General features: G+C 50.1%; 1 protein-coding gene across 3 annotated transcripts in view; it reads left to right on the top strand.

Moving 5' to 3' along the window:
- The window catches only part of UBE3B (ubiquitin protein ligase E3B), a 52189-nt gene that overhangs the window by 15813 nt on the left and 10371 nt on the right, over positions 1-26005 (top strand). For all 3 annotated transcript variants that reach the window (XM_044244089.1, XM_044244088.1, XM_044244090.1), the window contains 14 exons: positions 1566-1671; positions 1972-2092; positions 3034-3211; positions 4800-4963; positions 6106-6273; positions 9902-10073; positions 11660-11778; positions 12378-12492; positions 13140-13239; positions 18315-18434; positions 22369-22545; positions 22660-22770; positions 24954-25091; positions 25409-25474. In XM_044244089.1, coding sequence (XP_044100024.1) covers positions 1566-1671; positions 1972-2092; positions 3034-3211; positions 4800-4963; positions 6106-6273; positions 9902-10073; positions 11660-11778; positions 12378-12492; positions 13140-13239; positions 18315-18434; positions 22369-22545; positions 22660-22770; positions 24954-25091; positions 25409-25474 — 1855 coding nt within the window. The remainder of the gene's footprint in view (positions 1-1565; positions 1672-1971; positions 2093-3033; positions 3212-4799; positions 4964-6105; positions 6274-9901; positions 10074-11659; positions 11779-12377; positions 12493-13139; positions 13240-18314; positions 18435-22368; positions 22546-22659; positions 22771-24953; positions 25092-25408; positions 25475-26005) is intronic.

Raw genomic sequence — 26005 nt, 5'->3', positions numbered from 1 at the left:
TTCCATTTTGTGTGTATTCCTAGCAGTGTAATTGCTGGATCAGGTGGTAACTCTGTGCTGAACTTTTAGAGGAACTGCCAGACTTTTCCAAAGTGGCCTCACCATCTTACATTCCCACCAGTAATACATGAGGGTTACAGATTCTCCAGGTTCCCACCAACTCTTGTTACCATCTTCATCAAAGCCCTCTTCCTGGGTGTGAGGTGATCCCTTCCTGTTGTTTTGATCCTGCAGTTTGACCGGTAGGCCTGCGATGTTAACCATCTTGTCATGTGCTTAGCAACCATTTGCTCTTCTTTCTTTGGAAGAATGTCTGTTTAATGTCTTTCAAAGAAAAATGTCTTTGCCCTTTATTTAATTGGGTTGTCTTTTGTTGTTGAGTATATGAGTTCTTTTTATGTTCCAAATGAAAGTCCCTTATCAGGAGATAATTTGCAAATATTTCCTCCCTTTCTGCTGGTTGTCTTTTTACTTTCATGATGGTGTCTTTTGAAGCCAAGAGTTTTAGATTTTGTGGTTTTTAAATGTTTTTTAAGAGTTTATTTATCTATTTTGAGAGAGAAAGCACATGCACACACAAGCAAGGTGGAGGGGCAGAGGCAGAGTGAGAGGCAGACTCCTGCTTAGCCCAGAGCCCAACTTAGGGCTCCATCCCAGGACGCTGGGATCGTGGCCTAAGTCAAAGGTAGACCTTAACCCACTGAGCCACCCAGGCGCTCCATCCAGATTTTTGTGATTTTTCTTTTTCCTATGTAAGAAATCATTGTCAAACCAGAGGTCACAAAAATTTACTGCTGTGTTTTCTTCTAAGAGTTTTACAGTTTTAGTTTTAACTAGCATTTAGGTGTATAATCCCTTTTGAGTTAATTTTTATATATGGTGTGCTGTATAAGGGTCATTCTCTTATTTTCATAACATTTATCTTTTTTTCTTTTTATGGAGAACTGCATGCATATTGTATAAAACCTGGATGGAATAGGATAGTATAAGGAAGAAAAAATGTCTCTCCTGAGTCTGCAACCCAAACATCAACATTTTTTTTAGATCTTTCTTGGGTTTTTTTCACTTGTATATACTTATGGGCTTATCTGTGTATGTACATATCTAAGTATTATTATCATAATGCATACTTAAAATAAATTGCTTAATCGAAGTGTTAATCGTTGGTGAGTTATCACATAGTAAACCCGCCTGCATAAGTACCACTCCCCAGCATTGTGCCAGCATTCCAGAAGGTATTTTCCTTCCTCATGGTTATTATCTCCTCCCTCACCTCCCATGGACATAGTTCCTTATTCTGTTTTGTTTAAAGTTTATTACAGCATGGATATTCTCTCATGTCAGTAAAACTTGAAAATAGGTATCTATCTTGTAGCTGTACCCTACGACTATACTGTCCCTGCTTCAGCCAGTCCCCCCGCCGGTGTCCTCATCATCAACCTTTAGTTTTCCCAGAAGTCCTGTGAAGCAAAATTCCAGGGGAATTGGGGGCATTGGCAGAGTGGTTCTTTGGCTCTGGGGTGACTCACAAACCCGTGTGAATAAGGTGATCTGTCTGTGTCTAGCCCTGTGATTGCCGCACAATTTTCAGACAATCTGATTCGGCCATTCCTCATCCACGTCATGTCTGTACCTGCTCTTGTGACTCATCTCAGCACAGTGACCCCTGAGGTAAGTGACTCTGTGATGTCCCCCCCGAGTCTGGGTTTGCCTTTCTTCTTAGAAATTAGAGGATAAATGTTTTCTCTGTTAATTTCCACTTCTCCTGAGATTTCTTCTAAGCCAGTAGCCACTGTAGGCACACTCGTGTTAGCAGGCCAGAGAGCAAGGTTCCCATCTTTGTTGACTTTCTTCCTGGCCATGGAGAGCACGTCTGGCATCCAAGAGTTGATCTGCAAGCCATCGAGGTCATGCTCTGGTGGGAAATTCCTCCTGTCAGCTCTCACTCTAACCGTCTACAATTGTTTGCAGCGCCTCGCTGTTTTAGAATCTCATGACATGCTTCGTAAGTTCATCACATTTTTAAGAAACGAAGATCGATGCCGTGATGTATGTGAAAGCTTAGAAGGATGCCATACGCTTTGTCTAATGGGTGAGGATCCGTGGCTGGAATTTGACTGTGTTCTGGGTGTTGGGAAAAGTCCAAGTGTGTTTGTTTTTTACTGTTCTGGAGATCATGAGTTGTTTTTAGTAACACTTGGAAATACTTAAAAGACATATACTCAGGTAGATAAAACAGACACATAAAATAGAAAATCAATGGAAAATATATCAGCCTGGCAACTTAGTTGAGTAACTATAAATGAATGTTGAATTTCGGTGCTTGGCTTCCTGGCAGCCAAGGGAAAAATGAAAATGCGATGAATCACCTGGATAATTCTCCTCTCAAGAAAGGAGGACAGGCCCAGTTCGGGGGTGTTAGATCAGAATAGGGCCTGCATCATCTTTTTAACGTTTTCCTTGTGATTGAAGACAGGACAGGAGCAAATGGAGAGAAGCATTTGAAATCAACAGTGGTACGTAATTCTCATCACTTAGAAGCTATTTTACGTAGAAAAAGCTTCTTGTGCAAAATTTTAAGAGAATTTATGGTGAGAGTCCTCACACGAGGCATATTAAATAACTTCCATGAGCGTTGAACAGTGATTTCCCAGAACATTCAGATGCCCTTCCAGAGGTCCTTTCTTACACTGACTTGATTTCTATATCTTAGTGTAAGTGAATTGTTACTTCACTAAAGATCATACCTCTGTGGTTCCGACATTTTACGTTACTTCCCATCATCCTCACCTCAAGGGTGGGGAGCCTTATTCCAGTCTTAGAATTATGAAACAGATCGGAGAGGTGGGTTGAGGGGCACGCAGCTCCTCTGCAGCAGGGCCGGGATTTGAAGCCAGGAACCTCTCCGCGTGGAGTTTGTTTTTGCACATGGACGTGGTTGCAAGAGCCCTGGGCAGAGAGCAGGGCTGTGAAGGTGACGCAGCAGGTCACCTGGCCCTGCCACACTCCGCTTTCTCCACTCTCTGTTTGTAGGAAACCTCCTGCACTTGGGCGCCCTCAGCCCTAGGGTGTTAGAGGAGGAGACGGACGGGTTCGTGAGTTTGCTCACCCAGATGCTGTGCTACTGTCAGAAGTACGTGTCCCAGAAGAAGTCCAACCTGACACACTGGCACCCCGTCCTTGGCTGGTTCTCGCAGTCAGTGGACTACGGGTGAGTCCTGGGGGCAAACTGCTGTCTTTCCTGTCCCCTGCCTGCCTCTCAACACCTCCCCCTTCCTTTCCTCCTTCCAGCTTATTGTCGTGTTGTCTGTTACAAAAGTAATATATATTTATTGAATAAAATCTGGATAAGACCAAAAGAGAATAAAAACCACCCCATTGTTCTACTACCCTGAGACTATCCGTGTGAATATCCCTTCAGTTTCTTTTTTTTTACCTACAAATATCAGCAGTTGTTTGGGGGTCATTTTATTTTGTATTTAATTCTTTAGTAAATTGTGAGTCTCCTCTGTCAATACTATTTTTTCCTTTTCAATATCGCTTTCCCTGACCCCCTAGACTGTTGTATTTTGGAGATGCTAAAATAAGATACATGATTGAAAGGGGATAGAAGCACCTCATCCTTTTCAAGAGGTGGAATATCAACTTAAAAATTTTTAATTACAGAACTCAAAAACATTAAAAATGCTAGGCAAGAAGAGAGCAATTAAGATGGCATCATGAGTTTCAACGCGAAACCTGTACCCTTCACTGAGATAAGGCAGGTCTTAGGAGTGAAGGTGGTTGTGGCTCCCAGCTGTTTTTCTGTTCAGATATCTGCCTGGGTTCCTAGAAGCTGCCCTGGAAGCAAAGAATGAGGAGCAGGGAAGGAATTCCCCAGATTGCATCTCTTCCTCATGTCTGAGAGCCGTCTAGTTGGAAAGACAAATGACCAGCTGGTGGCAGGCCCCGGTGTGACCCCCCAGCCTGAAGAGCATGATGTGACTGGGACACAGGAGGGATAGTATGGGAGGCAGGAGGGGCAGAGGAGCACAGCACTGTGCAGTCTGGTCTGCTCTGGGGGGCTTTAGACAAGCCGCTTTACCCCATTCTCCAGTCCTGAAACATAGGGAAATATTCCCAGTCCCTTGGATAGTGTTGTTTCGAGGATCAAATGAGATAAGGCATGTCAAGGGCCTGCCTCTAGGCTTGGCCCATGCTCGTGGGTGGTGGCTCTTTCTCCTGTGATACTGGGAGCCCATGGGAGCCTTCATGGAATGTAGAGCCGGGAGGTAAAGTAAGCAGATTTCAGGCATGAGTCTAATGCTGGGGGGACTGCGTGGAGTGGGGAGAGAGTACTTGAAGGGAAGGAGACTCTTAGGAGGTTGGGGGTCACAGAGACTTGCAGGCCAGGCCGGCAGTCTAGGTGTGAAGAAGAGGACAGGCAGTACAGCAAGCATCATTTAGCTTTTGTCGACCGGGTGGTGAATGGGGTGGGGTCAGGATGAAGAACAGAGCCCGGGTGTCTGGGAGGACTGTGCCGTGGGGAGCCTGGGGCCCTGGGTTGAGTAGGAATTCTGTCGGCGGCACAGGAAGCTTGGGAAAGGTGGCAGAGAAGATCAAGAGGGCATTGCCTTATGCATCTAGGTCCTTGGTGGCATCTGTGGATCCCACTTCTCTTTTTTATCCTCTCATTTGCCATGTTGACTGGCAGGCCATAGCCCAGCCCTCCGAGTGGAAGGCCCACTAGGAGCTGAGTGGGCTGTCGGTGGCCATGCATCAGGTGGAACTGACGTGCCTGGTCTCCTGCTCTCTCCTAGCCTTAACGAGTCCATGCCCTTGATCACCAAGCAGCTGCAGTTCCTTTGGGGGGTGCCTCTGATCCGGATCTTCTTCAGTGACATCCTGAGCAAGAAGCTGCTGGAGAACCAGGAGCCAGCCCATGTGCAGCCAGCATCCCCCCAGAATGTGCTTCCTGTGAAGAGTGAGTGGCTGGGCCAGGGGGAGCCCATGGGTCCCTTTAGCTCAGGTGCAGCTCCTGCTGTCCCTGTGTGCCTGCTCCCCTCCACTTCTGTGACACTCGAATTTTTTCCACACAGGCTTTAAGATTGCTTCAGGAAAGTTCACATTTAGCAAAAGAGCAACAGAAAACCCTTAGGGCTAGAAAACAAGGACCAGGGAAACAAATAGGTGACCCAGACCACAATTATGTGTAGAGATTATGGATGTTCCTCAGGGCTGCAGTGGGGTCTATGAAATTCCATTTGGCTCAGAATTTCTCTTAGCTAGAATGAAAGGGGGTCTGTGGATCTTCTCTTACTCATTAACACAAAGAAGGAAGGCCCATTTCTTAAGGGAAGTGGACCTTTTCTGACTCCCTATTCATGAAAATCTCCCATGTAGGGGTCTGTATGCAGAGGACGCTAGGTCACTGACCGGGCCACCCCCACATTGCCCCTTTGCTTAGTCATAGGTTCTGTGGAAAGGTTTCTTGTTGCCCTCTCTGAGAAAAGTTCAGGAAATGCCACTAACACGGAATCCGGTGGAGTCACCTGCCTGTGGCAGATTTCCAGGTTCAGGGTGACTTTTCTTCCAGTGTGGCACGGAGCCCCATCGTGCAGCTGTCCATGAGCAGGAGCTCAGTGTCCCTTCAGCAGGATGGAAATGTAAACAGGAAGGTCTAAAACTGAAGTCGAGTACAACCCAAACCGAGTATCACTACTTGAGTTTGATACTGCTTCCCCCTGAAAGCCCAGAGCCAGGAATCCCCCAGGACCACACCCACCCCCCTCTGTCTTTGCCCATCTTCCCCCTAATATCATCCTCCAGACTTTTACCCTGTGGTTCTGAGGTCAGGTGGCCTAGTGAAAGAATCCCGTGTGGGAGTCAAATAGGCCTGGCTTGGTCTGAGATACTTTCTGGTGTTCTGAAGAGGTCTCTGGGTTGCCCCTAAAAGCCTATTGTTAATGGTTTTTTCATTTATCCCAGAGCAAGGACTTGAGTCAGAGCAGCCGCCCCACTGTCCAGCCCTGGCTGTAAATCACTTTATTGAAATGGTCTTTGCAGAGTAAAACCGGGCAGATGGCTGAACGTCTGCTCACACATTCCTTCTCCTCTCCATGCCAGATCTCCTGAAGCGTGCGTTTCAGAAGTCTGCGTCCGTTCGGAATATTCTCAGGCCTGTTGGGGGTAAGCGTGTGGACTCTGCAGAGGTCCAGAAGGTCTGCAACATCTGTGTCCTCTACCAGACCTCGCTGACGACTCTGACCCAGATCCGCCTGCAGATACTCACAGGTGTGCAGTCCTGGGGCGTCTTTGTCCATCTCTGACATTTGGTGGATGATTGTTCTTAGAAGAAGCGGATTTTCTTCCGGCTTTCTTGGCTTGGAAGATGGGTTTTTGAAGGAGGGTATTTTGAGCTGTTCTTCTTAGAGGCTGATACACCTCCGTTAAATGGCTCATACTGACCTCCGTCCCAGCGTTACCAGTTCATTCCTGTGACCTGCATTGTATTTCCATGCATTTGCTTTCGGAAGGTAGCACTTTTTCTGAATGAAAAACTGGAAAAGACAAGAAAAAAGAAAACTTAGACCATGTTTGATCCTGTAGGCCAAGGATAACCACCTGTTTTTGAGTGTACCCCATCCACATACACGTATGTTTAGATGAAAATGCATAGTTTTACCCTTCCCTTTCTGTTCATCGCTTTAGAAGCATTTTATCATTTATTCTTCCAGAATTCCATTTTTGTTGACCTCATAGTTGACTATCACTTGGATGTGCTTGTTGTTTTCCTTCTTAGTCGAGCAAGGAAGAAGGTCTTTTGTGTCATGAACACAGAGTTTGGGCATTTGGGGCTTCCCACTGCCGTGCAGGACTTATTCATATGAACAGTATGGCGAAGGACAGAAAGTCTATAGGCCATAAAGCTGTCAACTACATAAAGGGTTAAAGCCACTACTTCCGTCTTTCACACGTACTTGTTCATCTTCAGACATTAATAGAGCACCTGTCTGTGCCAGGCCCTGAGAGTGAAGAGGTGACTAAGACAGCCAGGGTCCCTTTCCCAAGAGGATTCTAAGAGTGGGGAGGTGAGCTATAGGCAAGGGGAAAGAGTATTTACCTTTTTTTACTTTCTTAGAATTCTTTCTGCTCTGTGACCACAGAAGTAAGGAGACAGTACGGGCTTGGATTAGAGGAGGCTTTCCCAGCCTCAGCACTGCTGACATCTTAGGCCTGATAATTCTTTGCTGTGGAGGCCATCTCCTCCACTACAGGGTAGTGGCCCCTACTCCGAGATGCCAGTAGTGCTTCCCCCTCCCCAGCTGTGCCAGCCCCGCTGGTCTCCAAACACTATTCTGGTTGAATAGCACAGGCCTGGTGTGGTGAGGCTGGAAGCAGGGGCCTTGGCATATGTTTTAGAGGTTGTGTCTACAGGTCTGACGGGTACATTGGAGTTGGAGGAGTAAAGGCTAAAGGCTTCAAAGATGAGGCCAGAGTGTTGGCCCAAGCAGCCTTCCTGGATGGTGGTACCATCTGCTGAGCTGGAGACAACCGGCTGGGGGTGGGGCCGGTGGGGAACGACGAGTTCTGTTACGCTCTGAGAAGCGTGAGGTGCCACACAGGCACGTGAGTATACTGTGGGTACAGACAAAGGGGTGTCATGTAAAGCCTTGGGCCCAGGGCAGGCTCCATCAGGAGAATTCAGAAAGAGATGAATAGGGTCCCGGACCAGGCCTGGCACCCCAGCACCCACTGTGAGGGTTTGAGAAGCATATTAAAGTGACGTGACTTTGAGTTTATGGCCGGTGCTCAGCATTTTAAGGTGACCACAAATTCAGGCATCCCCTGTTCCTGTGAGAGCACGCAGAAAGAAGTTTTCCTGGCTAACTTGAAAATCTGTCCTTTAAAGAAGGAGATGAACTAGTCTAAAATGTTTTTAGATTATTCGGTCTGTCCATCAACATGCAAAGCAGGTTGTAGAAGATAATAGACTTCTTTGCTCATGCTCCTCACGTGCACTTGGTGGCCCAGAGCCACATGCTGCTTCCTGGCAGAGCTCTCCAGAGCCCTGCATCTTCACTTCTCCTGGAGTTGCCCCCAGAAGCAGTGCTGGTTGGATCTGTGTCTGGGGTTGGCAATGAGTATTTTCGTCCACGCCTCGAGGACCGTTCACATAACGGGAGCGTAGTTGTTCTTCCTGATTGTCCCATGGGAGCATATTCGTGGTCTCCATGGTTTAACTACTCTGTTTCTCTCTTAATCTATTTCTAAATTGCGAGGCTTCTGCATCCTTCTTTCTTTTTGGTTTCTGCATTCTGTAACCACGTTCTGCTACCTTGAAAATGTGGGCTCAAACCGTTAAGAATAATAACTAAGTGGGCATTCCGTTTCTTTGCCTCCTCTGTGACTCCTTCCTGCCTCCCTAGTCTAAGCATTTATACCAGCATTAACTGAGTCTGTCATTGTGCCCTTGCTGCAGGCAGATATATCTTCCCCAAGCAGTTCTTTGTTCACGATTAAGTAATTAAAGAATGCTCTGTAAAATGAGAGGTATTCTAAGGACTCAAATATGAGGAGTAATTTGAGGCACACACCTGACTGTGTGTTCAGAGACACGTGGAAGTTTAGAGCCAGGCTTTCTGAATCAGTAGCTATATTAACAGACTTAAAATGTAACAGCGATGTAGCCTGTGTGTCTGAGGCCTTGAGGCCATCAGGAGGCAGACCTAAAATGTCTTCTGCTTCACCCAGGGTTAAATATTCATGTGACACTTCACAGGATCTCTGCTACCGTCATTCGTTACTCTCCCATTTTTAGCAGAGATAGAATAATAGAAGTAGAGGAGAGGAAAGCTTTGCTAAATATAGATGAACCTAAAAGATGGTTTAAAGCAGGGTCTGCAAACTGTAGCCTGGGTACCAACTGCGGCCCACCACTTGGTTTTTTATAAATGAAGTTTTATTGGAATATAGTCCCATCCATTCATTTACATATTGTCTGTGGCTGCTTTTGTGCTACACTGGTAGCTTGCAGTAGTGTGACAGGGTGCTAGCCCAGGCCCACACAGGCTAAAAAATACTTAGTTTCCAGTCCTTTCCAGGAAAAATTTGCTGATCCCTGATTTTTTTTTTAATATTTTATTTATTCATCTGACAGAGAGAGATCACAAGTAGGCACAGAGGCAGGCAGCAAGAGAGAAAGGGAAGCAGGGTCCCTGCCGAGCAGAGAGCCTGCAGTGGGGCTCAATCCCAGTACTCTGGGATCATGACCTGAGCTGAAGCAGAGGCTTTAACCCACTGAGCCACCCAGACGCCCCCTGATCCCTGATTTTTTTTTTAATTAATTATTTATTTATTTGACAGAGAGAGATCACAAGTAGGCAGAGAGGCAGGCAGAGAGAGAGAGAGGAGGAAGCAGGCTCCCTGCCGAGCAGAGAGCCCGACGCGGGACTCGATCCCAGGACCCTGAGATCATGACCTGAGCCGAAGGCAGTGGCTTAACCCACTGAGCCACCCAGGCGCCCCTGATCCCTGATTTAAAATAAAAACACAGAGTCATACAGACATGGGTTCTCTTCTTAGCTCGGCTGGTTGGTTTGGGGCTAATTACTTAACCTCTCCCTGCTTCAGTTTTTGTTTTTTTGTTTTTCTCTTATAAAATGGAGGTAACATTGGGTTTCACAAGATAGAAAGGAGATAATGCATGCAGAGTACTTAGATCGACATTTGAAACCTAGAAAGCACCCATGAAATGTTAGCTATTACTGTGATCATTACTCTGGTGGTGATAATGATTTTCTTTTGTGCACATTTAATGTCCACTGAGGAGGATAAGTGTTTTGTTCCCCCAGTGGGTAGGAGAAACTGTGGACCAAGTAGAGCCCCCACCTGAAGCTTGGGTTTCTCTGTCCTTTTCCAGGTCTCACTTACCTTGATGACCTGCTCCCCAAACTGTGGGCGTTTATCTGTGAGTTGGGGCCCCACGGAGGGTTAAAGCTCTTCTTGGAATGCCTCAGCAATGACACTGAAGAGTCCAAGCAGCTCTTGGCCATGCTGATGCTGTTCTGTGACTGCTCCCGGCACCTCATCACGTAGGTTGACTGCTGTGGGGCTCCATTCCTTTCCTAGAATGTGGAGAAGCCAAATCACAGCATCAGTAAGGAAGCTGCTGCTGATGTGGTTATCGCCATCGTTCAGACCTCTGTGGCAGGGTCATTAAGAAAGTTAGAGCAGAAAACCTTTACAGTACAAGGTGGGCCAGCACATAACGGGGTTCAGCAGTTCTTAGTTCCCATCCTTCTAGTGGATGACCCAGACCACTTCTGGGTCTCCCAGGCTGGGTTCAAGTCCCACCTCCACCATTTACTCACTGGGTTAGGTAGTTCCCTGGAAGATTCCAGAGCCAGGCAGCTGGGAGGCAAATCCTGGGTCTGCCACTTCCCGAGACATCTTGGGCAAGGGGCCTCGCCTCTGTGAGCCTCTGTTTTCTCATCTATAGATGGGAACAGCAGTAGCCTATCCCACTTAGCCGTGTGGTAAGGATTGAAAGAGGTAACAACACAAAGTGCTAGGCAGAATCCCCGGCACACAGGAAGGGCTGTGATGCTTATTATTCTCAAGCTGACCCTGGGCAAGTTGCTTAACTTCCCTGAGCTTCAGTTTCCTTTCGTAAAATGGGAATAATATTAGCAACCTGATAGGGAATAAATGAGAAAAAGAACGTCAAGTACTCAGGTACACTGCCTGGGACAGAGCGGGGAAATAGCAAATGTGAGTCCATTAAGTTCCTTTGTTTTTTAAGCTTGTGTGTCTACTTGTGTGCTTAGTACTTTTTTTAATACCACGTTTTCCCAGAGGTTGGTAAAGAATTATAAGAGAGAAGGGGCCCCAGACAGTTTTGTCCAGGGTAGAAGACATTGGTCGTTAGGAGAAGATCAGGAATTGGAGGTGGCAGACTGGCTAAGAGTCATGGAGGGAGGGGCTTGGTGAGCTGTTGGAGGCGAGCTCAGGGCTCTGTGACTGCAGCTGAAGACACCCTGAATGACTGGGTCCAGCGTTATCTGAAAGTGAGTCATGTTCTAAAGCAAATGAAGCAGTCTTGGGAAATTTTCACATAGAGCTGTATCTTAAATGGCTCATTCCCTCACATGTTCTATTAGGCATTCATTCATTCCCTCATAAATATTTTTGTTTATGTGGCTGTTGTGGATGCAGAGGAAGGTTCCACAGCTCTCCCCTCAGTAGACCCAGACTCTCCAATCAAGAGTCCTCAAATGGGCATGAGTTCAGGCAGGAATTAAGGGTGTCACAGTCGGATCCTTATAAATAAGAAAGATACAAAGGAGAGCTTCTGTTTTTCTGTCTCAATTATAGTTTTAAAATTTTTACTACAGACAATGCAAATAAATAAAAAGTGGAGGAAATAGTAGAAGGAATCCCCACCTACACATCCGCAGTGGTCAGCACTCGGCCACCTCTGCTTCCCTGCCACCCCCACAGGCTCTCCCCTCCTCTTTATCCTGAAGCAGATCCTACACATCCTGTCATGTTAGCTCTAAATTTTATCTGGAAGATAAAGTTTATTTCTTGAGCTAATTTTTTTCTCGTAAGAGGTAGAGATTTCCTATTTTCCCCCCTTTCCTCCGGGGGAAGCTGACTAATTTTCCATCTGATTTAGGATTCTTGACGACATTGAAGTTTATGAAGAACAGATTTCATTCAAACTGGAAGAGCTGGTCACCATCTCCTCTTTCCTGAACTCCTTTGTGTTTAAGATGATCTGGGATGGAATCGTAGGTGAGGTGAAGAAGCCGGCGGTCATTTCAGTGGTGCTACACTCACAGGGACACTGCAGTCTGTACCACCAACTGATTCTCAGCTTTATTGCCCATCACAGCAAATTGGAAGGGCATATTTATTCACGTAATTGGAAGTTTTACTTCTTCACTCTATGTGAAGGTCGTCTTAGATCTCTCCTCAACATATATGTGTATGTGTGGAGGATTACTGATGCCAAGATTTCGCCCTGCCTCTCCTTTTGCTCCTTCAAATTAGTTTCCATGATGTGTCAGGGCACACCTCAAACCAGAGCTTCCCTCCAGAAGTGCTGGCAAGTTGTTCAGTACAAAGCTTCTTAGGTTAAAAGGGTCTTTGGATCACCGGCTAGTGGGAAGGCAGCATGAGTGATTGTGTCTGAGACACCCAGGTCCTGCAGACTCCTAGAACATACCCAGGGCACCTTTTAGTTTGTTGCTGCTGTGTGAAATCCAGAGTGAGGGAGATGAGGACCTTGGTGGGGCCTGGTGACGGGCAGAGATGAGAAGCTGTCCTCCTGCCCCCCCCACCAGCTCTGACCAGCTCTGGGTGTGTGGCTACCCCATTCGTTTACCCCACAGAGAACGCCAAGGGGGAGACCTTGGAGCTGTTCCAGTCCGTGCACGGGTGGCTGATGGTGCTTTATGAGCGGGACTGCCGGCGTCGCTTTGCCCCTGAGGACCACTGGCTGCGCAAGTGAGGAGCAGGGCACGGAAGGGGGGTTCACAAAAGCCAGGGTCCCCTCTGTCACACTCCGCATTCATGCTCCGAGGCTGGGGGGTGTTCATCCCTCCTGCATGTCGTGTCCTCCTGGGGGACAGACGCTCAGCAGTCACATCTGTGAGGACATGTGGGCGCTGAGGGTGATGAGAGCGTGTTCATGGTGACAGAGGCGGGTCCCATTTCGCAAATGGGGAGCAAGAGCCGAGCAGCAGGTTGCGGTAGTTCAGCGGTGGTTTATCAGCAGAATGAGCCGGACAAAACAGCTAGCTTTCTCAGGGATGGGGTGGGGAAATGCTCTTGCAACAACTAAGCGTAAGATGACTGCAATTTTTTATCAATGATGTGTCCATTCTGAGGTTGTGGCACTAGAGTGGGGTCTGGCAGGTGCTTCCAGTAAAGAGCCAGACAGTAAACATTTCAGGCTTAGCAGACCAGATGGTCTGTTTTGCAAGTGCTCTGCTGTGCTGTTGTAGCGTGAAAGCAGCCAGAGACCGTACATAGTGGTCGTGTTCCATGGAAGTGGATTTACAGAAATAGCAGCAGGCTGTGGTTGGCCACTCCTGCGCTAGAGAATGGTTTCCGTGTTGTAATAACCCCAAACCCATGCCTTTCCTCTGAAGGGATCTCAAACCTAGCGTGCTCTTCCAAGAACTGGACAAGGACCGGAAACGGGCCCAGCTGATCCTGCAGTATATCCCGCATGTCATTCCCCACAAAAACGTGAGTTGCTTTCAGAGCTGGGCTTCTGAGCATCTTTCTGTCCCACCACATGGCACCTGACCTGCCCTTGCTATAGCAGTTGGAGAGAAAGACATGAGCTCACTCACTTAGCAGATGCAAACGGGGATTGATCTCCTGCTACATCAGGTTGTTAAGCCAAGTACAGAGACTGAAGACTGTGGGAACTAGCAGTTCAGGCAGGTGGGGTGCGTGTTGCAGGGATGGATACTGCGGGGCCCAGTCAAGGGGACCTGCCCCAGCTGGGAATGGGGGAAGGGAGTCAGGAGAAGCTTCCAGAGGCAGAAGCAGGCAGTGGTTAAAGGCCTGGGTGATCGAGCATTGGTGCTTCTGGAGGGCTGGCCATGTGGTCTGGCTGCGGAGAACACAAAGGGGTACCAGGAAGCCGAGGAGGTTTGTAGGAGTTGATACTGGAAGGTCTTTGCGAACCAAGGGCGGGAATGTGGATTTTGGTTGGACTCACTGGAGTATTTTCAGCTTCAGGAGCCCCTGGTCAGACCAGGGAGAGAGTTTTAGAGAGCTTTAGAGAGTTCCTTCTGGCCGTGGGATAGAGGACTGGCCAGGGGCAGAGGAAAAACCATAGAATCATGAGAATGAAGACATTCAGAGGAGAGAGGAGATGGATTTCAGGTGGTGGGCATGTTTCTGGCCTGGGCTCCGGGGCGCTTGTTGGCATCATTTCCTGGGGTAGGAGCACAGGCAAGAGCGGGTCTGGGCAGTGCTGGTGAGGTCAGCTTTGAGTAGGCAACAGGCAAGGCGTCCGCAGCTCCTCGAGGCCATTGTGCAACAGAGCTGGAGAGACACTCCGCATGTGGACAGCGCCCACATCTGGCCACATCCATGGCCGTGGACAGGATGGTCAGGGAGCCAGAGGGAGCGAGATGACCAGGGACCTGTCCTTGAGAGTGCCAGCACAAGGAGAAGACTAACAAGAGGAAGGACACCAGCAACATGGTATCCCAGGCTCAAGGGACGTGAGAGGCTCGGGAAGGATGGGGTCCTGTGGTGAGAGTGTCGGGAAGCAAGGGTAGGCACCATCCCGTCCCTGGTCCGTAGTGACGCTCCAGAAATGTCTGCTGGACGCTGCATACGGGGTTCACTGAGAGGAGGCTCCTGCATGTCTTCCTGTGCCTTTCTTTCCTTTCCTTCTTTTTTTTTTTTTTTTAAAGATTTTATTTATTTATTTGACAGAGAGAAATCACAAGTAGACTGAGAGGCAGGCAGAGAGAGAGAGAGAGGGAAGCAGGCTCCCTGCTGAGCAGAGAGCCCGATGCGGGACTCGATCCCAGGACCCTGAGATCATGACCTGAGCCGAAGGCAGCGGCTTAACCCACTGAGCCACCCAGGCGCCCCTCCTTTCCTTCTTTTTTGACAGGACATTTCTAGAAAACAGCACAGGTCACATTTTTGTAAATGTGAACATTTATTCACCTTATTTTTCAGAGCTACTTACTCCTCATTGCTCTCTGATATTGTTTTGACCTTGACATTAATACTCGCAATTGCTGTTCTTCTCCCTCGAGGAGCGATACGCAGACAGATGTGGCTATTTAAATTGTTATTGCACTTGACAGCAGAACCTCTCAGAAATGAAGGGATTGCGTGGAGATAACTTAGTGAAACGTGTCTCCCACCCCCTCTGCACCCCGCCACCCCCACCGAGGGAGGCCCTGACAGTAGCCCTGACTTTGCCTCAGATGGAGGCCCTGCAGCCTGGCAGAGCCAGCCGTGCTGTTGCTTTACTCTGCCCAGTGATGGAACGTTCTTCCTCCCCTGAAGCTGAGTGATTTCTCTGTACCATCTACCCTTTGGTTCTTGAACAGCCACTGACAGTGGAATCTAAATCTTCTGAGATGCACAGATGACTCGTTTGCCCTCTGGGTCTTCTGTGTTCTGAGGATTCTGAGGAATCGCCCCCTTCTGCAGCCACTCTGGAAGTGGCTTCAAGGCCTTCATCTCCAGGCCTTTATCCACTGTGGTGCAGTCCGGCTGCAGACACAACACCTCACGCTGGGCCTCCATGCCTGCAGAGTCAGCCCTGGACTGTGGCATTCCCTTATCATGCAGCCTAGGAATCTGCTCCGTGTCTCTGCAGTTCACAGATGGCATCCCCGCGTGCCCCTGGGTTGTCACAGGGCAGTTTACGTTTTTGAGTGGAGCACAGTGAAATCTGTTGACCACTCTGAAGTACCAGCTTGAGCTCACATTGTCAGCCTTTCACTTGAGGATGTCCTATTTGCTAAGCTGGGTTTTAAAAAGGTTAACTAAATTTGTTAATTTCAATGTACATGTATTTTTAAAATGCAGCTACTAAGCCCTTAGCATACACTTACTTACTTTTTTTTTAAAGGTTTTATTTATTCATTTGAGAGGGAGAAAAAGCACAAGCAGAGGGAAGAGGGGCAGAGAGAGAGAGGGACAAGCAGGCTACCTACTGAGCAGGGAGCTAGAGATGGGACTCGATCCCAGGACCCTGAGATCATGATCTGAGCTGAAGGCGGACGTTTAACCAACTGAGCCACCCAGGTGCCCCGTGCACACAAACACATTCAGTGATTTAGGACCCTAGCCACCTTATAAATGGCTCTGTATTTCTTTTTCTTTTTTTTTTTTTTTTAAAGATTTATTTATTTATTTATTTGACAGAGAGAGATTACAAGTAGGCAGAGAGGCAGGCAGAGAGAGAGAGGAGGAAGCAGGCTCCCTGCTGAGCAGAGAGCCCGATGCGGGACTCTATCCCAGGACCCTGAGATCATGACCTGAGCTGAAGGCAGCGGCTTAACCCACTGAGCCACCCAGGCGCCCTGGCTCTGTATTTCTTTAGACCTAGGAATGCCATGCAAGTCCTTACTGAGCCCTTGGGGGTGCTGAAAGCAAGAAGCCTGGGAACATCTTGAGATTAGTTGGCATGACTTGGGGGCTATAATCTAATCCTTGCTGTGCTTTTGCTTTGGGGAGTATTGCTGAAGATTGCCATCAGGGCTTTTGCTTGGTTCATGAACTCTTTCTTTCCCATCTCTTGGGACCTTTCCTGGCCCCTGGCCCCTGACCCCTGGCCCCTGTCCTGATCCCATGATGGCCTGGGCAGGTCCAGGAGGGCATCTGTGGCTCAGTATGTCACAGGGTGTCCCGTCCTGATGAGGCATATGCTGCCCTCACGCTGACACGTCTTGCTGGAATGCACAGGGCAATAGGGTCTCCCCAGTCGGCCTGCTCTCTTGAATCTGTCACTATGGCATTTGCTCTAAATGCCAAACCCTCCCTGTTCTTGATCTCACTTGAGTGGATGGCTCACAATGCTGTTCTTGCTTCCCTTAACGTTTTTGAAGGCCTCAACTCTGCCTGGTTCACATACACAGCACTTCATTCTCTGTGTCGTCTTAAGTAGCTTCTACTCATCTGTGTGCTTCATCTCCCGATTGGGACTTGAGTCCTTCCTCTACTGTTTGTGCCTAAAAGGCCTAATGCCCTGTGGGGTGGGCAGGGCATTAGGTAGCCCATCACACCCTGTGGTGTGATGGGCTATGTGTGGGTCCTGGGTTTGAATCTGGCTCCTTTGTCCACCAGCTCTGGGACCTTGGGTGAGTGAGTCCGTTTCTTCATCTGCACAGTGGGTCCTTTCCCAGACGTCTGCTGTGGTTGCTGAGGCCTCAGCCCCTTGAGCCCTGCTTACAGTTGCCCGCAACTGTTTTCCACACCCCATGGAAATCAGGACCTTGTCCGGGGATTCCTGGGCAACGGGCAGTCCCTCAGCCACCTCTGCACTTCTGTTTTCGTATATGAGGTCTCTGCCCCTTACTGGGTTGACCCAGATGGGAAGCTCGTCTTCTGCCTCATGTGCAGGTGATCGTTCTACAGATTTGGGGGCAGAGGAAGCGGTTGTGCCCCACAGCTCACAAGTGAAAGACCTGTTTTGGAAGTCAGCAGTCCTCCGGCACAGACAGGACAGGCGACAGTGGCCTTCACCCCATCATAGCTGCCCTCACTGTCACTCAGTCTGTTCTTCCCCTTCATGTTGTCCTGGAAACCCTGGAGCTTCTGGTACTACTCCAAGCACTTCAGTCCTTGTTTCAGGACTCGCTGACCAGCCACATCAGGCTGCTCTGCTGAGAAGTAGTTCCTCTGCTAAATAACCTTCCTCCTCCCTGGGAGGCCGTTCCTGCTACAGCTATATTTATTTCATGGCCAGTGCTCGCTTCGGCAGCACATATATTTATTTCATGGCCAGTTAAACGATCAAATGGGAACGCACTAGCCTCCCCTGTATACAGTTAATCCTTATTACCATTGTTACTGTTCTGACTGTCCTGTTTGTATTTAACAAAGCTTTTGACTTTGGAGGGGATTCTCATTTAAAAAAATAACAACAGAGCAGTCTTTGGATTTATTTCTTCATTCAGGTGACATCATCTGAGTGCTTTTACAGCAGTGGTTCTCATATTTGGGTTGGGGCAGAGGCTCGTACTCTCCTACAAGGGGCTTTTCAGGGTCTTGACCATGGCGGGAGAGAGGGTTCTTCTCTAACAGTGACTGAGAAATGTTACTGGGTAGGGGTGGGGGGGGGTGGGCTTTTGGTGTGCTTGAGGTCAAAGACCTTTATTCTGTGGGATCATTTTTTTTTTAAACTTCTGACAGTGAAAAGAATTATCTTTGAAATGTTTCTGTTTTGCAACCCATGACGTTGTTCTCCTTTAAAGCAAACACAGCTCTGTAAAGCACCCTGGGTGACCTGTCCTGCTGCCAGGTTTTTGTAGTGGTTTATCAACTGAATGAGAACGATGTTCTCTCAGACCATTGTTACATGGACTCTGGCTGCAGCCAGACTGTTCTTTCTGTGACCTTTCTTCCTTGGCATGTATTTAGCTATAATTTCTAATTCCCCAGATTTGGGGGGAACGTCTACTATTCTCCCAAGACACTCCTAACCTGCAGCACTTATCAGAGAGTCTCATTCCTCTTGCCTCTTAACATGACTGGTTTCACTAATCTTGTACAGCGTGACTTCGGGAATCATCAGTTGTTGACCCAGTTTCTGGTCTCACCTTTGCTCATTTCAGAGAGTTCTCCTGTTTCGAAACATGGTCACCAAGGAGAAGGAGAAGCTAGGACTCGTAGAGACCAGCTCGGCCTCTCCCCACGTCACTCACATCACTATCCGACGGTCCCGGATGCTGGAGGTAAGAAGCCCATCCAGAGAGGTGGACTTTTCAGTGCATGATCTGTTGCCTCCAACCATTCCTGTCACTCCTTGAACTGATAGCACTGAAGTCAAGGCTTGGGGTTGGAATGGGGCCATTGGTCCTGTCGTGTGCTCCGGAGAGCTGCCTGATTAAACGTGACCTCAGTGCTGGGGACCCATAGTATGGTATTTCCCTGCCTTTTCCCCATGAGGACCCCAGGGCTGGAACATCAGACACTGTGCTCTTTGCAATGAGGACAGGAAGTGCTGCATGTGGGCATTCTCATGTCTGTGCAAACTCCCTTGGCCCTGGGAGACATCTTGCCCAGACTCCCAACCATGAACAGGGGGCTGGAGTATAGGTATCAAGTTTACTGAGTCATGGTGCGGGGGTGGGGGGGGTTGCGTTTACTGCACATCCAGGAGTTCTTCATAGATGGGAACTTCAGAGAAACAGGGAAGTGGCCTACAGGTAGTGGCCTACCTCAGCCAAACCCAGTGTCCAGTGTGACCTACCTGTGACAGGTGCCTGTCTTCAGAATGCTTTACCTCTGTATGTCAGAAAATCCCAATAACCGAATGAATTTGTCAACACAACACTGACTACCGTCTACTGGAATGTCGTTACATTCTGTGTGTGTGCCTGTGAGGTTAACCGTGAGCCATTTCCCACCCTACCCCCCAGGGTTGTGCAGTGTGGAGCCCGCCCAAATGTGCTGAGCCTGCCGGTGGTCGAATTGGTGACTGAACCCCAAGTCCACATGTCCAGGAGAGGCTGGACTTGATATAGTTGCTCCTGCTTGCTCTTTGGACCTTCTCTCTGGCTCTAGCCACACCCCCTCATTAGCACATTTTGCGGCATAGGGCAGTCGTGGGATGCCGGGACGGCACGTGGCCACATGGCCACATAGCCAGACACCAGCAAATGGCACTGGCAGCAGCCCTTCCTCCCCCTCCCCCACAATTTCATTTACCCCTTGGGGCATTCACACTCCTTCGCTAGAGAACTGCTTTTAGTTGCCCTGAACCTTGGTGACTGACACAGGGGTCTGCTGGGGAGAGGCAGCGTTTGGTAACCAAAGTTTTTGACATTCTTCAAGGTAGAGAGAAGAAACTTAAGTGCCTCCAGGGACCCTGCTGGTCATGGGAATGGGTCAGGCTGGCTGAGTGTGTCCGTGCAGGAGCATCTCATTTGCACGCTGAGCAATACGACTTGCTCTGCTCCCTCCTGCTCTTCTTGAAAACACAGCCTCAGTTTAGATAACTGCTTAAGGAAGAGCCCTGCTCGTGAGCCGGCCGATGACACCCGACATCCAGCCTCAGGGCTGGCGAGCAGTAGAGAGGGCTGGGCAGCTGGGGAACTCGTGCCCCCCCCAAAAGAGACCACCTGCTCCTCCTGTCCTTTACGGTCCCCAGTCCCTCTCAGACGTGGCCGGCACCAACAGGAAGGCTGGGGTGGTAGAGATGGGTGTGTGTCCTGAGAGTGACGGAGTCTCTGGCTCCCTCCTCAAGTGTCGCTGCTTGTGGGAGACTCACCACATGTCCTGGTTACCCCGGGCCTGCTTCCTCAAACACAGCCCTCAGGGGGTGTCGGTCTGTTCCTGGCCAAGTCTGCTTTTTTTTTTTTAATATTCCCTTAGAGTCTATCTTGTCATGAAACAGATTACTGTAGTTCCTTTTGAACTAGGAAGGGGAGAGGGTCACACACTCAGTTGCCCTAGTTCTCATCATGTGCTGGTTTGGTTGTGAGAGGGGAGCCTAGTGGCATTTGCTTGATTTGGACACAAGGGGGCATCAAAAAACTGATCTTAGACACTCCTGTGCGATTCTGGCCTTTTATCCAGTCTCCTCCTCTGTGGTTTCACTGAAGGTGGTGCTTCCGCACTGTCCGTGCAGGTGTTAGTCTGAAGTCTTGCAGGAAGGCTTTCCCTCACAGAGAGTGAACTGGGGCTGGGACCCTAGCATCTCAGGACCGGGAGGAACCATAAACCATCCTCTGCCCAGCCCTGTCCCCGCAGTCAGAGGCGGAACTGGGATTCACAGTCGCGCTCACGGAGGTCTCAGTGGGAGAGCTGGGCTCTCATGAGCCAGTATCATTCCCAGGTCAGAGTCTCTGCCTCTGCCCTTTGAGTGCAGGATACCCTCCTCCCACTCACCTTTCAAAAGGAAGGACGCAGATCCAGTTCTCGTGTGCTGACACTCGTGCCCAGAGGGCGCAGCAGGCAATTTTGTCAGAGGAGGCAGCTGGCACATTCTGCTCTACAGCTCTTCAAAGAAAAGGCCAACGTGGGGCTGATAAAGAAGAAGTAGGATTCGACTCCAGTGAACATTCCTTAAGCACCTGCCTTGCATGTGGCCACGTGCTAAGTGCTTGCACGTAACACCATCTCATTTAATCAGCATGATCCTGGCACCCCTACAAACATGAAGTCAGCTTAGGGAGGCATCATCTCAGAGCAGAATGGAGGAAATCTGCAGGCAAGCAAGAACGTGCTGGAATTCTCCACCCATCCGCAACTCCGTGCCAGGATAATTACCATAAATGCAGGCAGAACGGTTTAACCATTCTGCTGCAGCTGCATGCTGACTTCCTGTGTCCTGTTGCTTTTCCTCTCACTCAGTGCTTCTCAGGCTTTTACTTCTCAAGTGCTTCTCGGGACTGTGCACCCAAAGCCTCTGCCTTCCAGGGTTCGTTATTATGGGCTCTCCACTTGGGAGCTTAACCCCAGGATAAGATCAGAAGCTACCAGGGAGAGTCCTTTGCATTACGAGGGGAATATGATGAGCAGCAAGGCGGCAAGAGTTCCCCAAAGTAGTTCTTGGCATTCTGGCCCCATATGCTTAGTGATAAGGGACCAGGCCGGCAGGCAGGTGGCTGCCATGGAGATGGTCTGTCTTGTGTTAGCAGAATGTCTGATGGCACCATGGCTGTGACTGCGAGGGAGATCCATGAGGCGGCCTCAGTGGGGTATTGCAGTGGATTTCTTCCTCACATGACAGTATCTAAAGAGCTCAGTTGTACCCCCAAGATAGAGCCTCTCGTCTTGGACCAGAAGCCTCCTCCCTGGCCACGGTCTTGTTCAGCACTGCTTCTGACGGTCACTCCTCGAAAACAAAAACCTAAACATGTTGCTGATGCCAGGAACACGTTAGGTAACAGAACCAGGAGCCCGAAGACCTCAACAGATTAGAATTGGGAGGCGCACTAAACAAGATAATGGAGTTCAAGAACACTAAAGTCGCATCCTAGAGTTCTGTGTGGATGGCTGTCGGCCAGGGGCTGTGCGGGGCTCCTCCCTCCTCCCCCTGCCTCGTGTGGGCCCAGCATCACTCCCGCACCCTTGTCCCTGCCATCTGTTTGCTCTGCTGCCAACAAAGATCTTTCGGAGAAAGTCCATCACATCTCACCCTGCCTGGACTCTTCTGTGGCCCCCACTGCCCTGAATTCCTCAGCCTGACTCACCCAGGCTACCTGGGGAAGGCTACCAGGAGTTGACGGGGAGAGGGTATTTTCATTTTTCATCTTATAGGGGTTTGACTGAGTTTGGCTGATTTTTATCATGAGCTAAATAAGCTAGTCTTTGCATTAAAATGAGTGGGGTCTTGTCCCAGTTACTTCTGTCCTTTGACAGCCAAGAGCTTGTCACAGCTCATCTTGTCTGCCTTCCCCACCTCCGTGCTCTGCATTATCTCAGGGCGGCCTCCCCTTGCCACAGGGCAGTGGAGTCACATCCCCAAAATGAGTTTCCCTTGTAACGGGCTCATTTAAAAGTGGTGAGAACTGCCTGTGCCCATTCCCCACATCCTGACTCCCGCGTTTAGTAATGATGCCAGGAAGGCTAGACACAGGGGAGCCGGAGCCTTGGAGCAGCAGCCTTGAGTTGGGCAGAGGGCCTCCCCCTCCTAACGGGTTGCCATTCTGCCCTCGGCAGGACGGCTACGAGCAGCTCCGGCAGCTGTCCCAGCACGCCATGAAGGGCGTCATCCGCGTGAAGTTTGTCAACGATCTTGGCGTGGATGAGGCAGGTATTGACCAGGACGGCGTCTTCAAGGAGTTCTTGGAGGAAATCATTAAGAGGGTGTTCGACCCAGCACTCAATCTATTCAAGGTATTTAAGGGACGCAAGAGCGGGGCTGACGGCAGCCAAAAGCTCAGTGAGGAATGAGAAGCAAAGTGCCAGGCCCGTGGGCTCCCTGCCTCTTTCTGTTCCTCTCCCTTGCAGACAACCAGCGGGGACGAGAGGCTCTACCCCTCGCCCACGTCCTACATTCACGAGAACTACCTGCAACTCTTCGAGTTTGTGGGCAAGATGCTGGGGAAGGCCGTGTACGAGGTAGGCACGCGCAGGAGCGTCGCACCGGGAGGGAAAACAAGATGCTAGAAGTCCCGGGGACTTGGTGCACGGTGTCCTGGCTGGGCCCAGGCACATAAAGTCCCTGTCATTGGGATGGAGCCCAAGAAAGACGACGGGACCCAAGATTACTGAACAGAAACACTGGGTGCTTTCCATGTGCTGTGTCATTTCATCCTCTTACCCGTCCTGTGGCCTGGCTGCCATTGTCCCATTTACCTACTGGTGATGGAAGTGAGGCTTCAGGAAGTCACTTGTCTAGAGTATCAGCGCTAGTTAAGCGGTAGAACCCAGATTCACATCCAGGCCAGCATGGTCCCATTGTAGGAGGGCAGCATTTTGTGGGGTGTGATAGTCATTACAGCTGTTTTCTTAAATCCTTTGTTACTGGGATGCGTGCTTCTGAGCAAGCCACAGGCATCTTGGTGTTGCCTACAAACCAGAGCAGGACAGCAGGTCGAGACTGGTCTTCACTGGCTAGCCGGGAACTGTGCGAGTGTGGCCTGTTTATTTCTGTAGGCCCTGGTTCTTGTCAGAGGAAGTAGGGACAATAAAAGCTATATTATTGGGTTGCTGCAGATAGTAAATGAGTTAAGACACCTCCTGTGCTGCCTGGCTCGTCAGTTTCATGGGGTCAGGGCGTCGTGGACTCACGTAGGCAGCAGGAGCGGTCCACCCAGCTCCTGATCCCTGTCCACCGCGAGCCAAGCCAGCAGAACTCCCTCCAGGGACGCTTGGTCCCTACCCTAAGGGTCTTGCTCCCCAGGCTGGAAGGAAAGCTGCAGCAGGAGCTTGTGGCCTTCACAGTGGACTCCCAAACTGCCTGAACAATACTGCCCCTCACCCGGCACAAATCCTGGGGAAGGCAGAGCCGGTGGCTGGAGCAAATGGAGGGAAGCAGGAAGAGAGGCCATGTGGGGGCAAGCATCTGCATTCTTGGTGTCCGTGGCCTCAGTCCCTGGCCAGGGTGCTGGCAGATGCCCCATCTGCATCCCTGCCCAGTCTCCCTCAGGCTGCCTCCCGCCCTAGATCAGTTGCAGGGGCCTGGGCTCCTTTTCTGTGCTTCTCTTTCCACATCTGCAAAATGGAGACCATCTCTCAGTTCATTCCCATTTAGAAAAGAAATCCCATGAGGATGTCCCTGGCCATATGCCACATTTCTCTTTTAAACATGTAGCTGTGATACGCCCACATGTAGCTGTGATACGCCCACAAGAGTCAGACCAGTGACTTCTGTGAATGTCCTCCCCTGTTCCTCTGGACCCGGCGTCTGTCTCCTCCCTCTCCAGCAGTAACAGTGCAGAGAAATTAGGACATGTGAGGAGTAGCATGCATTAACTCACATAACCCTCGCTGTCCTCTGAAACAGGTCATCATCGAGCCTGAGCCCCTGTCCCTTCTAAATCTCTCCAACTTACATGCTTCCCTTCACCTAGAACAGTCTGCCTCTCCTCCCCAGCGTTCTGCAGTGGTTTCCTTGCTGCATCCCTGCCTCCTGTCTTCCTCCTGTGGTCCATTCCCCATGCCAATTACAACCTGTCACGCCCCTGCCTAGAGCTCTCCTGGGGCTCCCCGCTGCCCTCCAGATAGAATTCAGACTCCAGGAGCCTCAGGAGGCCCCTCCAGATCTGGCCCTGATCCCTCCCTTCCTCTCCCTTGCACGCTGTGCTGTGTGTGGAGAGCTGTGTTCCCTCCCCAGGGCATCCCTGTGGGGCTTGTACGAGAGGCCTTGTGCTGCTTAGGTCCAGCTTGGATAGGTCTTTATCCTGGAGACGTACCCTGTCCTGGATCCAAGGGAGAGCCGATGCTTTGCATTTCTCTCCACCCTGCTCATTTAAACCTTAAAATTGGGAGGCTGTGCCAGTCCCCATTTACAGATGAGAGAGCGATGGCCTGCAGCCAGGCAGCAGTGCATCTGGGGCTGGATGCCTGAGCGGTGCAGCTCCGAAGCCTGTGCCCTTACCTGCTATGCTCTGCTGGCCCCCGTAAGTGCTTGGCAGTGTCCTGTAGTTGGGAGGTACTGGTCTCCCACTCAAAAGTTTAGGAAGCACCCAGCGATATCCTTGGCACCCTCAGAGCCCCTCTGCAGCCCCAGCCACCCCAACAGGGTCACTGAGGTGGTATCCTACGTGGCAGACGGCAAGCTCCTATCTCCCCTCTCGTAGGGAATTGTGGTGGACGTGCCCTTCGCGTCCTTCTTCCTGAGCCAGCTGCTCGGGCACCACCACAGCATCTTCTATAGCTCTGTGGACGAGCTGCCTTCGCTGGACTCGGAGTTCTATAAAAACCTCACCTCCATTAAGGTCAGTGTGACATGGTGGGTGTAGCTGCAGGCTGGTGTCAACTCTGTCAAGTGAAGGCCTCAGGGTTCCCATGTGGTGGGAGGCGATTTCCTGCTCTGGTGCAGGGGCCACTCTGTAGCTTCCGGAGGCTCCCATGTCCCCTTCTGGGAACTCCTACCTCCTTGCTCACAGTGACGAGCGGCTTTTGCCTTTGCTTCAGGCCTGGTGGCGGCCAAAGTGGTCCTGCCCACGCAGTACCAGGTAGGACAGGATGTGGTACAGCCTTCAAGGATATGGCCTGCTGGGTCCCAACACTTGCCCCTTCTCTGTTGTATTAGCGCTATGATGGGGACATTGCTGACCTGGGCCTGACTCTGTCGTACGATGAGGACGTCATGGGTCAGGTAAGTCGACCTATGGCTGAGCAATTCTTTGCCGCCCTCCACTGGCTTCCTGGGACCCGCCCCATTCTTGGTTTTCATCCCGGGAGGTTGACAAACCAGGGCTGCCTGTCCTCTGGTGCTTGGCCCCCTTGCCCATCCCCCAATTCCTGCCTCTCCAGCAAGGGGGCTCTTCCCCCTTCCATTCCCAGTTGACCTGGCCTTTGCCTGCTGGGCCCTCAGAGAGCTCCCCACAGAGACCCTGCGTTGCTTAGATCGCATTTAGGGTCATTCCTGATGGGAGCTCTAATTCCCCATTTGTAACATTGCTTTTCGTTGCCATGGTGAAGATTAGCTATCACACACGGAGGCTTGTGATTTGCAGAGGGGAAGAAGCCACCGGAGAAGTGGCTAGAACAGAATCCAGTCCTTGCTCTGGCTCGTCCCACAGAGCAGAGCAGGGAGAAAAGACTCTCAACACTGTGGCAGCAGAGGCATCTCTTCCCAGAGTTTTCCTTTTGGCTTTTCCCTAAGGTGCCCTCCACGCCCTCCAGA

Source organism: Neovison vison, chromosome 3 (assembly GCF_020171115.1).
Source record: "Neovison vison isolate M4711 chromosome 3, ASM_NN_V1, whole genome shotgun sequence".
Taxonomy (NCBI): Eukaryota; Metazoa; Chordata; class Mammalia; order Carnivora; family Mustelidae; genus Neogale; species Neogale vison.
This window is presented reverse-complemented; position numbering and strand designations above follow the sequence as displayed.